At 41.6% G+C, this 16,174-nt stretch overlaps 1 protein-coding gene across 1 annotated transcript; it reads right to left on the bottom strand.

Annotated features, from left to right (window-relative positions):
* Positions 1-8,974: 8,974 nt before the first annotated feature.
* On the bottom strand, positions 8,975-15,893 carry BMP10 (bone morphogenetic protein 10). Its single transcript, XM_038167140.2, has 2 exons — positions 15,440-15,893; positions 8,975-11,506 (listed from the first exon to the last, which is right to left on the bottom strand). Exons 1-2 carry the CDS (start codon positions 15,771-15,773, stop codon positions 10,563-10,565), a joined length of 1,278 nt encoding a protein of 425 aa, XP_038023068.1. The 5' UTR covers positions 15,774-15,893; the 3' UTR covers positions 8,975-10,562.
* Positions 15,894-16,174: the final 281 nt, after the last annotated feature.

Below are 16,174 nucleotides of genomic sequence, written 5' to 3' on the forward strand. Positions count from 1 at the left end.
ACACTTACGCTGACTTATCCCCTCATACTTTATCAAAATCACATTTTTGGCATGATAGTAACTTTCTTTTTTTAGCTTGGCTACTGCAGAAAACCGCAAGTTTGTAGTGGGAGGAGAGGTGGACGTGTGGGAAAAGTGTCCAGCCATTATTCAGGGTGTCTTACACAAACGGATGAAAAACAGCAAGAACATGTTGTTCTCCCCAGGAATGAGAGAGCAACATACATCCTTCCCATAAACGGGAGCTGAATGATACCCCTAAAGCAGGCTGCGTTTTAGAATAAAAGACTGCCTAATTGAAACTTCTTATAAAAATAACTCTTCAGAAAAGCGGGGAGAACAAAAGTCCACAGGCCTTCAGCCAAACCCTGGAAGCAGTCGCACCACCTCTCTTTCTCTGTGTTTTCCTGCCACCTTGCTGCAGCACAGGGGTGCTACGGAGCAGGACTGTCCAACTGGCCTGGAGGAACAGCAGCCTCCAAGAGGCTTTGTCACATCCTGACAAAGTGAAGGCCAAAAGGGGGGCAGAAGGAAACAGCCAGGGAAGAGATGGAGTGCTCCTTTGGAAAGTCCTCATCTATTCTAGCATGAAAATCCTGCAAGTTCGGGTATTCCAACTTATGCAAGCAGATCGGTGCCCCAAGTGCTCACATGATGAATACTGCAGAGAAGCTCCAGCTGGGACAGTTTCTTCCACTGTGTGCATGCTCTCCACCAGGATTCATTTACCATTCTGGTTGTTGTCCTATACAAGAGTTTTATCCATAGGTAATTCCCATGAACAGAAGTGCTTAGCAGCTGATTGGGAACTTGATGTCTAAAGAAATATAGCTTATAATTTCAGCTGAATGCACTGTCCAGGTAACAGCCTGAATGATGTGGGTTTGGGTGCTAGGCTCTGGAGCAGAGCAGAGAGGACTGCCACTTGCGAGGTACCCGGGTGTGCTCAACCTCAGGCACACAGCCTACCAAGCTGAAAGACCCAACAAGCAGAGAGCTCAGTGAGAAGGAAACATTCTGCTTACTCCTTGAGTCCGCTATGAACGGAGGATTCAAAAAAGCCATTTTTCATGCACGGCCCTGTCTGAAAAGTCCTGCTGTACCCCAGCCAGCTCTGATGAGCCCCGTCAGCTGGTGCAGCTTCTGAAAATTTGCTTTATCACGTGTAAAAACACAATGTGATATTTTGGCCTTCTTAACACAACACACTGATAACAGGAACTGGGAACAGGGGAACATTCTTTTAATCTCATCAGCTGGCCGAGATGCTGTTTGCCACGTCCAGGGAGCTATTTCCAAATGAGTGTATTTATAAACCAGCTAGTGAGGTGAGGGGCAGGTTTTGACCTCTTGTTAATGAAATAAAGATAAGCATCAGCTTGGCATCTGCTTTCTGACCATGTGAGAAGTTAATTTTTCCTTTCCATAGCAGTGTTGTCCTGTTTCATTCCTCACCTCCATGATAAGGGTAGGCACAGGCTGCCATCCAGCCTGAGGCTCCCCATGATCTCTGCATGCTCTAGATGACGTCCGCACTTGATCCCAAGGTCCAGTGCAGGTTTTAAGACTGTTCCATGACACCTTTACCCTGCCTGTCCCTTCCCAGGGCTCAGGGGATAGATTTTTCTACCACTGCCAAGAGTTTCCTTTGCACGAATCCACCTTATTGAAGCTGCTAAAAATCTGGTGCTCATTTTAAGTGCTAAACTCTGTGGAAATGTGAATCTAAAAGGAATGAGGAAATCAACCAAGCATCCCAGGGACAGTTGTTCCCAAGAGAACACAGGCCACACTGAGGAGAGAAAGTTCAAATGCGCACTGGAAACTTCTGTTTTCATACCCTAAGATAGGAGGTTTCCATAGGGGGAGTGGGAGCATCCTGATCCCTTGCTGCCTTCCTCCTATCTGATGTAAATAAAGCTGCGTAAAGTCTGAAATGGGGTTAAATCATGTCTAGAGATTGCAGAAGACCTGGAATATGGGCTTAGAAAACCATGAGCACCATAGGACTGGATCTTTCCTCTAGCTGGCAGTGATAGAGAATTGGATTATGGTCAAGGATAGCACAAGAATTTATGGAAAAGCACCAGGAGATTAAATTGCTGCCATCCACTCTGATCTGCTTCTACTTACTCAAATTAAAGTTACTCAAATTATAATTTTCACTAATAATGGCAAGCAGAATCACAGCAGACTCTTTATTCCATTTTATTAGGCTGCTCAGAAACCACATACAGGAACTCTGGCTGGGACAAAGCTCCCTGGCATCTTATCGCAACATGGGGCTATAACATGGTGGGAATCTATACTGTCTTTATGGAACACTAGTGTAGGGCTAAAACAATTAGATTGCTTTTTGCTTGACCTTCCATGTATCCTAGCTCCATATCCATTTAGTTTCAACACGGGCAAGCAAGGAGTCCATTGCCATGAAGGTGACAAGGCAAAGGAATTTGCTCAGTGATCACCATTTGAGCCAAAATAATGAGGTCTTCTGCCTTGATGAAAGCAGAGCCATTGAGGCAACGGATTTTTTTTCTCCAAAACTCAACACAAATGTCATTATTATAGCTTCTGAAAATGTTTGTAGAGCACATATGAAGCAGAGCCATACAAAGACTTGGGAGTCTTGAAGCCCAATCTATTCTATAAATATTTTGGTCGGTAACCATATTGCTGATCTTGCCAGATAACCCTTCCTTCTATTAACTTTATACTAAAGGTTTTAGGCCAGAAGAGTTTACAACATTGATGTCTGTGGTGAAGACACTGATTTCTTCCCTGAGACTCAAATGATGCAAAGGTGGGATGTTTACAAGCAGAGGATGGAAGTGCAACTCAGATGTCCACAGAGGTCCTGCTGCTTGCCAGTGGCTGCCCAGTCCCCCAGAGGCTGCTGCATTCCCACGTGTTTGCTGACTGCAGTGTGCAGCAGGGTCCGGCTTGGCTGACAACTCTAGCTTAAACATCACTCTTTCCTCAAGCAGAAAGCACAGGGGTTAATGCATCTCCAGAATGCTCACTGAGGCCCTCATCTAAATTGTTTTCCTGTCCTGGAACTCATTAGCATTGCATGCAGCACCCTGAGCCATGTCAGAAGGGAACCTGTGGCAGTCCCCATCAGGAAGGACAAGTCCTGCGAAGCTCCCTCTGCTGTTAGCTCACTGCTCAGGGCGCATTGCTTATCTCCATTGCAATTAGGGAGGAGAGAGGAAGTGCAAGATATGCAATCAATATGATTGGGCTAAATCTGGTGTAATTCATTGGTTGGCAGAGGAATGCAAAAATTAACGATGTGAGCTAGAGAAATCCCAAGGGAGAAGGAGTGAGTTCAGAGAGGAAAGCAAAAGTGGTTAACTTTATTCACCGCTATCCCTGCAAGAATGACTTCTAAACTGGTGCAAAACTATAAGTGAAATTCTGGATAGCAGCTTAAGTGTGAGCGATGCCATACTACCTTGTGCCTACACCAGCAGCAAACAACCGATGTAAGCCAAAATCAAATCTGCTCAACAGCTGGGTCAGCCCATTAGTCTTCTAAATGTGTTTGTCTCAGCTTTCCACAGATCCCTACTCTCATTTTAACCCATGGGGGAATTCAGATTGGAATTTCTTAGTGAACAGTTATGCCAGCTACAAATAATTGTAGAAATGCTAGAAAGGGGTAGCATTTTTTTTTTTTCCTACAATAAGATACTTGCTCTGCTTACAGTTCAGATGGCTTATGCTTCAGGCTGTAGGGCTCTCTGTATCAGTATCTCAAGCTAGACATGTAAAATCTGGCAATGGTAGAAATGAATGAAGCACATTCAGTATTATAGGATAATTGGTTTCGCTTTCACACTCTCCCAAATCTTTGTATTTCAACTTTGCCTGATTAGCCAGTGGTGACAGCTCAGGAAATGGATTCCACCAAATCTCGCAACAACTGATCTAAAATGCTCTAATCTCTGGAAAGATAAGGAGTTGCTACAGCAAAGCCAACATAAACCTGAGAGCTACAGAAGGTTGGGTTGTTGTTTAGCTTCTGTTGCTAGTTAGCTACTGTACTTGATTTCAAAGACCCCCCTGTATTTAAACCTTCTCACTTAACTCAACACATATCTTTTCAACACCATCTGAGGCTTGGCACCCTGGATAGCATCAGCCACACAAAGCTGAAGGACATTGTTTGGGGAGCTCAGCACTGCAGTGAGCATCCCCTCATCCTAAAGTCGCTGCAGATACATCAGACAGCAGCTCCTGTGAAATGTATTTATTGCTAATATCGAATTAATAGTACTGCAGCTGCTCATTTAAAATAAAATACCATGTATTGTTTTCATTGGCCATATCTTGGGCTGTCATAGAAAACGTAATATTTGGAGCTAGGGAAAAAAGCACCTCCCACTTCTTTTCAGGGAACATTGCTCTATGTCACGGAAATCCATTCCTCTCATATCATTTCCTTTATTGCAACCATGTTGATTACTTTTATCCCCCATATTTCCTTTGTTTACTTTAAGAAATGCAATCAAAAGTCCGGCTAAACCCTTGAAATGTTGAGCAGGAGGTTGATCAATTTGCCTTGTAAACAGAATCACATTGGGCACATATCCAACAGCGTAAAACAAGCAGACAAACTTCCTATTTCAAACGTAAGCTCATTTGGCGTGCGCTGTATGTGATTTATCACCCACTGGATAAATTACTGTGTATATGTTAGCAACCATCTTTTATATTTTCTGGCATTGTTCGCTCCAAAAAGTAGGTCAGTTTGCTGGAGTAATGCAGCTGTATCCTAAAGAATTTTGTCCACAATGCTGTGTGGTGAGATGGGGTTGGATGTAGAAAATTTCACTGCTAATTTCTTGCTGAAATTCTACCTTTATTGATGTGAAGTGATGCCTTAGAAGCAGTAGAGTGAGTTGGCATTTACTAGCATGTATCTGAAAGCAAATGTGCTCAATTCCTGCATATCTTAGCAAGACCTCAGCATGGAGAGCTGTCACCTTCCGCTATTCATCTTCTTGACAGGGATATCAAAAGTTGGACTTTTTGCTCCATTTTATCTGGGAAAAGCAGCAGTAATTTTAATGGCTGCTCCTTCTACTGCTTTGATTGCCTTTGTGTTCCTTCAGAATGTCTGCTCCTGTGCACGAGCTGCAGATGCTGCATGCTGCAAGACCTGGTCACCAGGGAACAGCTTGCAGAGATTCAGCCTGAGAAAAAGCATATCTGAGTGAAAGTGGTTGCAGAGTGATAGAGGGCCATGAGAAAGAGCAAGGCAGGGGAGTGAAGGAGAGTGAGGCAAGAAGCCCAGCTGCCAGATTTGTGCCCAAAATGTGCCCAATGGTTCACAGGTCATCCAAATGTTCTGAGATCATTTGAAAGCATGCCCTTGTATTGGGGTGTGTAAATGAGATATCTCTGATAAACCTACCTGCTCTTTGAAAATTTCTGGCTTCATGGTTCTTGGAAAAAGATTTTTTTTTTTTTTTTTTTTCTCATGTATGTTTCTATTTCAGTGGGCTTGCAGTGCAAGGTGTACCTTTTTCTACTTATTGAAAGATGTCTTTAAGGGAGCTCATTTGCACAGCAGCGAGTTTTAAAGTCTGTGTTCATTAGCAAATGTCTGGGGGTGTTAGGCCATAAGTTCAGGTTCTCTTTGGGTTAGGGCTGTGCTGACTACATGAGTGACCACACATGGGTGTTTTGCACTGCTTCTAAATCAGTTTACTAACAGGTGGACACAAGCCTGCCTCCCTTTGGCTGAAGGAGGTTCAAGGTGGACACACTTGGGATGTCTTTCATCTGTCTTCATTTAGGCTTCTGAACTCTAGAAATCAAAGCATGTGTGTGTGGCCCCTTTACCTGCACGTAAAAGAAAGGGGTTTCACCCTGTGCTGCCTCTCCTCCTCCAGCACTGTTGCCTGAAAGGGCTCAGGTGGTTTCTGTGTCATGACAAGGCTTAGCCTCAAATATTCCCCTTCTCACACCCAGGTAAATCACACCTTGTTACCCTGTTTTGGTCAATACAAGAGAAAAAAAAAAACAACACATTTCTACCTTAGACTTAGAAGAAGGAATCAAGGGTAAGGCATTGTCATGATTTGTGGCTGGTTTCTGCTTTCTGCAACAATGGAACCTCCCTAACAGCTCTTCACTACTGATATCGCCTGTGCTAGAAATACACAGCTCTGGCCAAAATGCCTGGGCTGAGCACTAATATTCAACAACAATATGTTCCATATAATAAACTTCTTCTTCCAAGGGGTGTTGATAAGAATTTCCATTTTTAGTCGAGGGCAAATGAGCCATTCATCCTTTATTGGTTGCTGTTTCAATTGAAGAAGAAGCAGAAGCTTTTTTTTTTTTTTTTTTTTTTACTTTTCCTGTAAATAGTGCATTAATGAAGACAGATGGGTCAGCAGTATAAACAAAACCTCTATCTCCAGCTAGTTTTGTTCTGGCTTTTTTTCCCGGTATAGTAAGCAAACCACCACCACCCTGGTTCTCATCCTATTAACAGTGTTTGCACTCTAAATGTTGAACTGGGTTATAAGGAAGTTTAAATTAACCCTGGGCTGTAGTTTCTCAAATGCATGAAACAGATGTTCAAGTGCCAGGAAATCCTTCTTTCTTTCTCTTTTTAAAGACAAGTAATGGATTTTGCTGGGGTTTGGCTCAGTGTTTTAGATAGAAAATGCTTTGCTAAACCTCTTCCATTGTGCTGTAGGTAAGCCAGGCACAAAACTGCCCATGGCTGTTAAAAACTTAATTTTATTTTATTTATTTATTTATTTATTTTGGTATTTCTAGGCTTCTGGAGCTTCTGGTTTGCTTTGGTCTCTGAGCACTTTAAGAAGTGCAGTGCAGTATCTGGAGCTTGGGAGAAGAAGATAGACTTAGGTTTTGGCTGCAGTTTTGGATGATGGTTGTTTTGGGAGATGATTTTTCCTAAGTGACCTCATTTTCTCATTTTTGGGGAGGCTGATCCTCATGCTTTTAGCTCCAAAGCTGTCCATGATACCTTTTTTTTTTTTTTTTTTTTTTCCTACTGAGACTTATATTTTGGCACTTGCAAATGGAAGCAGCAAAGATTTGAAGCTGCTTGAAAGCCTGCAACTATAGAGGCTTTCTCTTCACAGACCAGAGTGTGTTAAGGTTTATTTGCAATCTTAATTTTGGAGTTTGGTACATTTGCTCTACAAAGCCTAAAGGAGAAGGTAAGGGCCTTAGAAGTAGAATAAAACCCTCCTTGCAAGGGGGACAAGGCTGGTGTATGTGCCAGGGAAGGTGATGAGCAGTGTTGTGGTGGCCTGTGCCAGCATAAGCCACTGCCAGGCTGCTGCTCCTGCAAGCAGCACTGTGGGGAGAAGTGATGCCCTGCTTCCCTGCCAGAACAGCATGGGGCTCTGACCCTTCTGCTCAGGCTCTGCCAGCTGTACCAAACAGCCCATCTGCCCAAAGCAAGGGGTCTGGCAGGGCCAGGACAGAAAAATCTGTGCTGAACTGCCAAGAAAGCTGGGAATTGGTATCTTCTATCACCCAGGCAGGGCACAGCAGTCATAGGAACTGTAGCCAAGGAAGTGATAATGCAAGACAGTTTTGAGAAGAAATTTACTTGAGGAAGGTTTAGTCTGTGTGCAGAGAGCTAAGAGATATGGATCATTTAAGGGAACCTCAGATTTCCAAGCGCTTCTTGAAATCTGGCATTGGTGCTGCATTTGCACAGGAGACACAGATGTAATGATTTCTTCAAAGGCCCAGAAATGAGTGAGATGTCTTAAAGTTTGTGCTCTCCTGGAGGCATCATGTGTGTTGATTTAAGAGTAGGAACCCAAGACTAAACTCTAATCACAACTGAAGGATTCAAGAGATGCTTGGTTTTCTCCTGAAATAGCACTATAGGATATTCTTGTTTTACTGCTCATGCTTTACTGCATTTCTTCACAAAGTCTGGCTAAAATCCCCTTTGATCATTGTTTCATTATAAAGAAAAGTTACTAATACTAAAAAGCTGGCTGACACCTAATACTAAATACGTACATTAGATATTTCTACATTCATACATGCAGGTTTCCTTACTGATAAAACTCCATGCCTACCCATATTTGCACCCTACCATAATACTCTGCATCCCATCTACTCTGTTACAAAACATCTGTGACAATAAAAGAGTGTGAAAGCAGCCACTCTGATTTGCTATGTGGTCACAGGGAAATTTAGAGTGATTGTGGGTGATTAGAGTGGGTTACTTATTATTATGAAATTATGAAATAATTATTAATAATTATTATGAAATTATGAAATACTTATTAGAAATGTTAAAGGACAGCAGTACAAAAGCACGCTGGCCAGATCACTGCCACAGGAACAGTTGCAGAAAAGGGATGATAAAAGCAAATGTCGGATTATCTCCCTAATGCTGGATTATCACTCCTAACAAGGCGAATGGTTTGTCTTGGCAAATGGCTTCATAGGAATTGTGGATAGTTTTAAAAGGTTCTGTGTGGTGACACTTAGCCGTTGGCTGCAGCAGTTCATGTCAGCAGAGCAAAATATCACACCTCTTACGAATTCTTTTAACATACCATTGACTACAGACTAAGATTGCATGGTAGCTCAGGGGAAAGGTCTGTGAGCAGTGTCAGCCACTTGCAGGGTGAGATCCTGAGCAGGTGTAAAGTAATATAGCCTCATGGCACAGCTCGCTATCTGGAACCATGCAGCACAAGAGTGGAGTCTGCATAACTCTACAATAAACTACATAGCTGACCACTTAAAGCAATGACACCACTGCAAGAGTTGTTATACACTGAACAACACCATACATGCTCCAGAATGCTGTTTAAATTATTGCAGCGAACACTTCTGTAAGCAAGAGAGATAACTGTGGTATACAGTATTTAGAGATATCTAAGGCAGAAAAAAATCAGCAACTGCAATCTCTGTGCAGCACAACTCAATAAAGAGATTACATGCACAATAGTATCGGCACAAGGTTTTTATCCAAGTGGGATTACATACAAGCACAAAAATAAAACATTTTGTATTCTACATTATATTACAAAGGCAGGCAGTCAATAAATAGGTCAATAAATTATGGAAAGCACAGAAGAGTATGTGTGAAAACAGGTATGTGTGAAAACCAGAAAATTGTTTTTAGTTGGTGCATGATAATGTCTTTTGTGTTCATTCCCATGAAGTGCTATAGTGAGTCTTTCAAAGGCCTTTATCACCTCCAGTGAAGATAACTTTCCCTTAAAAGTGTAAAACAGATGCAGGGACAGTACAGTAGGCTCTGGTACAGGCTAAAAGAGTCAGCGTCACTTACACTTTCCCAAGAATCTGACAAATTTGCAGCTTAGTATAAATAAAGTGACGGGTCTATTGTTTCTCAGCTCCGACACCTTCTTATCAACAGGATTTGTTGCAGAAGACTGCAGGAAACATGGCATGTGACTCCATCATATATAGTTTGGGGGGGGAGGAAGGGGCAATACCTTTATGAATTGACAAATTCAGCACATACATAAAGGAAATATCCTCTCTATCTAGCTGGTGCAAAGGGGTTTCCTTTTCTGTCTAGCTTTGTGCAGACTCAGTGCAATACTACTTGGCCATTTGAATTGAATTAAATAGATGTTTTGTTGTATGTAGCTTATTGGACTGGGTGGGGGGACTAGTTTCGTAACTGGTATAAACTGGTACAATTTCAAGGATTCAAGAGATTTACTGCTCTTATTTCTGCCACCAAAAGCTCTGACCCTTGAGGGACAGCACATGGCTAAAGGAACTAAGCCAGTGCTGCTTTACACAGGGTGCTTTTGTAATAAACATGCACAGGGGGAATTTCTTGCCATTGCATTTCAGAGCACTGTAGACACCTGGCATTGCTCCTGGGCTCATTGCTTTAGTAAGAAAGATGGGAAAAGGAATGGTTCCCTTTTGCTCCAAATGCCAAATCATCCCTGCCTTGATCTTTTACTTTTAACTGAGACAGGGAAAGATTACAGAAAGGATTAAGAAAAAAAGAAAAAAGTCTAAAGTCTTGTTCCTTAGTGATTTAGGAGCATGTGTTTTATCAGGTAAGATCTATACAGATAAATTTTCAATGAAAAATCTGGTCATATAAAGATCCTTATAAAGATTTTACACACAAATAAAAATTTAGGAGTGTATTGTCCATGATTTTAGCAGCTCTGGAAAACTCTATAGATGCCAATCAATATTTACAAAGTACAAAAATATGCCTTTATTTCTGTGAATTTGAATGTGCCCCTTCTGGTGTGAAGAGCCTACCCAAACAACCCAGTGATCTGCACTGTGCTCTGATATGAAGAGAAACTTGGCCATAATTTGGGCAGCAAAGAACAGCAAGAAGCAAGCAATGGAACAAAATATACATTTCCTACAGTCATATGACTTGCCAATTCCCCATGACAGGAAACATACAATTATCTGTACATGCCTCATTAAATAACCTTATTAAATAAGAAATCTGAAATGTACAAATTTACAGACTGAATCATTAAATACTTCCCCTGTGCACTCCCCTATGCATGTGTTCCCTGCTACTATCTGCAGCCACACTCTGATACCACCATGCCTTCATATTTGAACTTGTAGGTGACAACCCCTGCATCTAGGTAGAGAATAGAGATAGGATCAAGTTTGGTGGGCACGCAGCAGGCCTTGGATGCTTTCTGGGGATTCTTTAAGTGAACTAAAGTCTGGACAATGGCATGTTTTGTTGGTGTGACATGCTCTGTCAAAGGGTAGGCGCATACTCCATGGCACTCATAAGCTTCATATCCCGCTGGAGCGATGATCCAGGAATCCCAGCCAATCTCCTTGAAATCTATGTAGAGTGGAGTCTTTTTGCAGTAGTTGCCTTTTGCGTTCCTCCGGATTCGGGCAGTAGAGTCATATATGATGTTGGAACGCATCTGGAGCAGTGCCTCCTCACCAGGGTGGCCATGGAAATTACCAACCTCCAGGTTCTCCAAGTCCAGGAGCTGCTCGTGATCTATCATTTCGTTCAACTCTTGCTTCTCCTCTTTTTTGTCATTGCTTTGGTCATCAGAGAACACAATCAACAGGGGCACATGCTTAGCCTCAGAGTTTATGTCAATATCAAGTTTCCCCTCTCCATTCTGCTCCTCCCCTTCCCTGCTCTCAATATGAACTTCCAGTCGGTGCGTGGTCAGCCCTGCCCTTCGCCAGCGCCTGATGGCTTCAGTGACCTCAAAGCTCTCCCACTCACTGCTTGTGCCATAGATCTGTCTGGATGCCAGCGCCACTATCTTTCTTTCTTCTCCTACCCCCATACGGCCGTTTTCCAGAACTTCAAAAATTGTGACCTTTCGGTCGAGCCCATCATAGAGCATTTGGTCCCGTTCTACCAAGGTGTAGAGCCTCAGCTCTGCCATGGTGATTTCTTCATGGTGAGGGATGGACACATTGAATAGAAGGGGGTATTTCCGAACTCCTGTAATACCAATTGGGTGGGAAGACGGATCTGGAAATGACAAAGATCATGCATTTTAGAAAAGTCAATACATCCAGTAACACACGCACTGAAGTTCATCTGACAGATTTTGCCTTGCTGGGTTTCACTGAAATAATTTCATGTGAGTATTTTTTCATCATTTCCCAAAACTGTACTTGGAAAAAAGGCCAACTTCATTCTACAAGTCTAAAGACAGAGAGATTGTAGATATGATAAAGACCATAAACCTGGATTTAAAGATTTTTTTTCTGCTACCATGTCTCCCAGGGACTTCCTTGTCACCTGGAGAGAATACATGTTAAAAATGTGTTGCCTAATACTGAAATGATACCAATTCTAGGTTGTTGTGGTACTTGCTTAACAAATGAGGAAAAACAGCCAGTGTAAGAGAAGGGAAGAAGGATATGGCACTGGAATGAACATGAGACAGATAAGCTGCATATGCAAGAACAGCACGCTGTGTCTTGGTCTGCTTAAAGTTTCCATGCTAGCAACTATTCCCTTCCACTGAAACATCCCTCACCAATGGAGAGAGACAATCACAAAGGGGGGAAAAGTCTCTTGGGAAACTGTAAAGGCTCCTGGTTAGGAAGAACAGGCAGCAAACACCCAAAGTGAGCTGCCAATCAACAGAAATCCTGCTTCAGACTCAATGGGTTTCAAGTGAGCAAAGTCAAACAGCTGTACTGAGTCAGGCACTTTTGGCAGCTTTAGTTAATAACACATATAAGAAGAACATAATATCTGCTTGTCATTCAGACTGTCTGTCCTATCTGTGTTGTTTGTTTATACATAGGCAATATGCATTTCTTCATGCAATGCCCAAATCTTAGCTAACGACTATGTATTTGTTGCTGAATTACTATGCTGTCTACTTGTAACTCAGAAGACAGATTAGGACATAGACTCTATGCGTAACATTTCTGCAGAGGCAAACTGATTGTGATCTACTACTATCTTCATGTCTGATTTCTCCAGTTTTGATGTTTGTAGAAAAGGGACACTGATGAATCTGCAAGTATTGGCCATGCTCCATCAGTGCAATTAAGCAAGCAGTTAACTTAAGCACATGAGCTGTCCTACTGACATGAAGAAGGTTTTGAGGCACCTGCCTTTTTCTTTTTTCTTTTCCTTTTTTCCTTCCTTCCTTCCTTCCTTCCTTCCTTCCTTCCTTCCTTCCTTCCTTCCTTCCTTCCTTCCTTCCTTCCTTCCTTCCTTCCTTCCTTCCTTCCTTCCTTCCTTCCTTCCTTCCTTCCTTCCTTCCTTCCTTCCTTCCTTCCTTTCTTTCTTTCTTTCTTTCTTTCTTTCTTTCTTTCTTTCTTTCTTTCTTTCTTTCTTTCTTTCTTTCTTTCTTTCTTTCTTTCTTCCTTTCTTTCCATCCATCCATCCATCCATCCATCCATCCATCCATCCATCCATCCATCCATCCATTAAAAAAAAGAAAAAAAAGGTGCCATTCTGATTGCATCTCTCTACCTGTTTATTGATATGCTGGGAGCCGATACACTCTGCACTGCACCAGGGTAGGAACACATTACACAGGGTAGGAGAGCTGAAAGTAATGCTATTCAAGCACAGGAATGCTTAGCTTTAATCTCTATACTGGAAGAAATGGAGTAATTGTCGGGATTTCCTTGACCTTGGCATACTAAAGCAAAAAGTCATTACAGATGACTACGGGGTGGAGAAATGCCACCTGACTATACAGAAAATGAGCACAAGCAAGTCACTAGGATGGAGGGAAAGGCTACCCCACATGTAAGAACATGGGTAAGCACTAGCAGGGCAAGAAAAGTGTTCATGTGTAAGTCAGAATGTGACTTTGCACTTTAACTAAAAAGCCCATGGGATGAAATACCTTATTGTTACCAATAGTAGGATCAGGAAGAGTGATCTGGAGTCCATAGGAAAAGAAAAATTTTCCTTAAAATTTCCCTTAAGTTTTAAGAACAGATAGAATATTACAGCCCCATTTGCAATGGAGACATTATGCATGGGTTAAAACAAAGAACTACTTCCAGCCATGCAATATGTTATAACACCTTTATAACAATAACAAATTTAATATAGGAATCAATGAATAGTAATGAAAATACCATTACTGCCAGTTTTCAGTAAGCAGGTGAACAAAAAATTCCATGGGATAATCCATTTCTATTGTCTTGACCACTACAAGTAATTTGTTTCTCTATCAAAAAAAAAGTTATTTTGACATGAAAGAATTGTTCCCAGTTTCGCAGACTTTCAAGATAGAAAAAAAAAAAAAATACATGCGCATTAATTGCATCACTACCTTAATTCATGTGCTTATGAATCTGTTTTAACATCAGAAGCCTCACTTTGCATCTTGCTGTTTTGGATCGTAAGAGGTGGGAGAAAAAATGAAATGACAGACAGTTACACTAACTTTACTCTGTCTGTACAGAACTTTTGCAACGATGAAAAAGGCGTTGAACGTGATGCTTACAGAAAGGCACAGAACTGTGAACCACTACCTGTATTACTCGAGAAAAGGTCAGTCTGTAGAGTTTTCAGTGCTGTGAATCAGAAAGAATTTTGGTCTTGCCACTGGAATAATTTCAGATTTATATCACTAAACCACATTGTATTTTATTGTTCAGCATAGTTTACTTGCCAAATTTTATCACATTTATTTCTTCTGAATAATGCAAAATGAGAAAAGAACAATAGGCATTCCAGCATATATCTGCATTTATGCTGATGCAAAGCGACAGGCACAGCTCTTGCAAGGAATAAACGTTCACCAGTGGGTGTTACTGGTGTGCCATTAATCCTTCAATAAATTCCTCCACAATGGAGAAAAGAATACATAAAGAAGATTTAAACCACAATGCAGTGCCTCTACGAACCATAAACATGTTGCCAATAAGGAGTGTTTGGGCCTGGCAGAATGACAGAACAGAGTAGAACAGAGCTGATTTTCTCCTCGCATCTGTGTTGCCAAACTGAAATAACTTGTGCACCGCCTCTCCTTATACTTCACTATTTTTAAATTGCAAATATTAGAAACAAACAAACAAACAAAAACCCAACTATATTACCTGATATACTTCATTAATTACACTGGTGAAGTAGGAGAGAACTCCCATGACAGTTTGAATAGTTGCATATATCTCTAAGTAGTTAAAAATAATTAAAACACTTGTGCTTTAAGCCAAATGGAATAACTGGTATTTGGAAATAGTTAGCTGAAAAAACATTTTTACCTGTAAAACCTGTTATGATGCAAATAGCTATTGACAAGTTACTGAATGTCAGCACTGAAACGTTATCTTGACCTTGCTGAACTGAGGGGAGATGCTGAAGCAGAAACATTTATTTATTTATTTATTAATAGAAAATATCCCGCTTCCCTAAAGTAAAACTTAAGCGTTATCCAAAATTCTGCTTCATGTATGTTTTCTGAACTATGCTCAGATGTCAAAGGAAGAAATCATGATGAATCCTGTGAAGATCAATCACGAGAGGATATTAACAGAAAGCCATATTTGGTTACGCTCTAAATATGAAAATACTGCACATTTGAATAGTGTGTAAAACAATTTATTGCCTTAATTTCAAATATTAATGAAGGTATCCAGTTGAAAATCAGGCAGATAATTGCAAAAGATGGGTGTCATTCTAGGGATAATGAAAATGTACCCAAATTATGGTTAGTGCTATAGAAACACTAAAGGAACATCTTCTTCCCCCAAACTTTACAATCTCAAAAGCAAAGGACAAGGGATCTACCTTGCAGCAAGTAGTATCTGGCTTACATTGGTACATACAGTATTAGTTGTCTATTTCCGATGGTGGCCTCACGGAATGGCAATTTTTCCCCTTAGTGCAGTTCCTGCTCAAAGCCTGGTAAATACATTTCATGTTGACTACAAGGGTGCTTATTTCTATTTGTTTCCTCTAGAGATGCACATATCTTACCTTCATTTTTGAAGCTCCTAATAATATTTGCGGATGGCATAGATGTCCTATCAGTGGCAAACTTGTTGTACAGCTCTAGCATGTACTCTGGTGGGTCCACCTTGGCTGTTTCATGCAGGGGAATGTCAGAGAGGTTCAATGTCTTCAGGAACTCATTCTTCATATTCTGAAGCAGCGTGTTGAAATCAACACCATCCTGCTCGGAGAGGATCTCATCAAAAAGAGGCACGTCTTCCTCCAGGGAAGAGTGCTCCAAGCTCAGGATGGGACTGCAAGCAGCAAGGTGAACCAAAAGACAGAGGACAGCCCACAGCTGGAGGACTACAGAATCCATGACTTTGGCTTCACTCTAGTCTCCAACCACACTCAACAAGCTCTAGCTCTCGTGTGGGCTAAGTGGCGGTTTTATCCCCTGGGTTATACGCCGCATGTGTCACAGGGAGATGACAAGTTTGGAAGCTCTTGTCTTGAAACTTGTGATCCGTCCTCTCTCTCCCCCTTCCCCCTCCCCAAAACCAGGTCTCAGTAATTGGATATGGCTTGCTCTCTTCTATGGTCGCCTTGCCTCTCTTATCTCATGTAGTGTAAGCTGTTCACCAGATTTGTTGCTATCTTGCAATCCCCTTTCCCTTAATGAGCGTTTTGTAAACATTTGCGCTAGGACACTAAGAGATAGGACAAGTTTCTCCTCGGAGAGGAACTGCCCTTACTTTCTGCCTCCTGGTAGCTGACTTC

This window comes from Anas platyrhynchos, chromosome 23 (genome assembly GCF_047663525.1).
Source record: "Anas platyrhynchos isolate ZD024472 breed Pekin duck chromosome 23, IASCAAS_PekinDuck_T2T, whole genome shotgun sequence".
Classification (NCBI taxonomy): domain Eukaryota; kingdom Metazoa; phylum Chordata; class Aves; order Anseriformes; family Anatidae; genus Anas; species Anas platyrhynchos.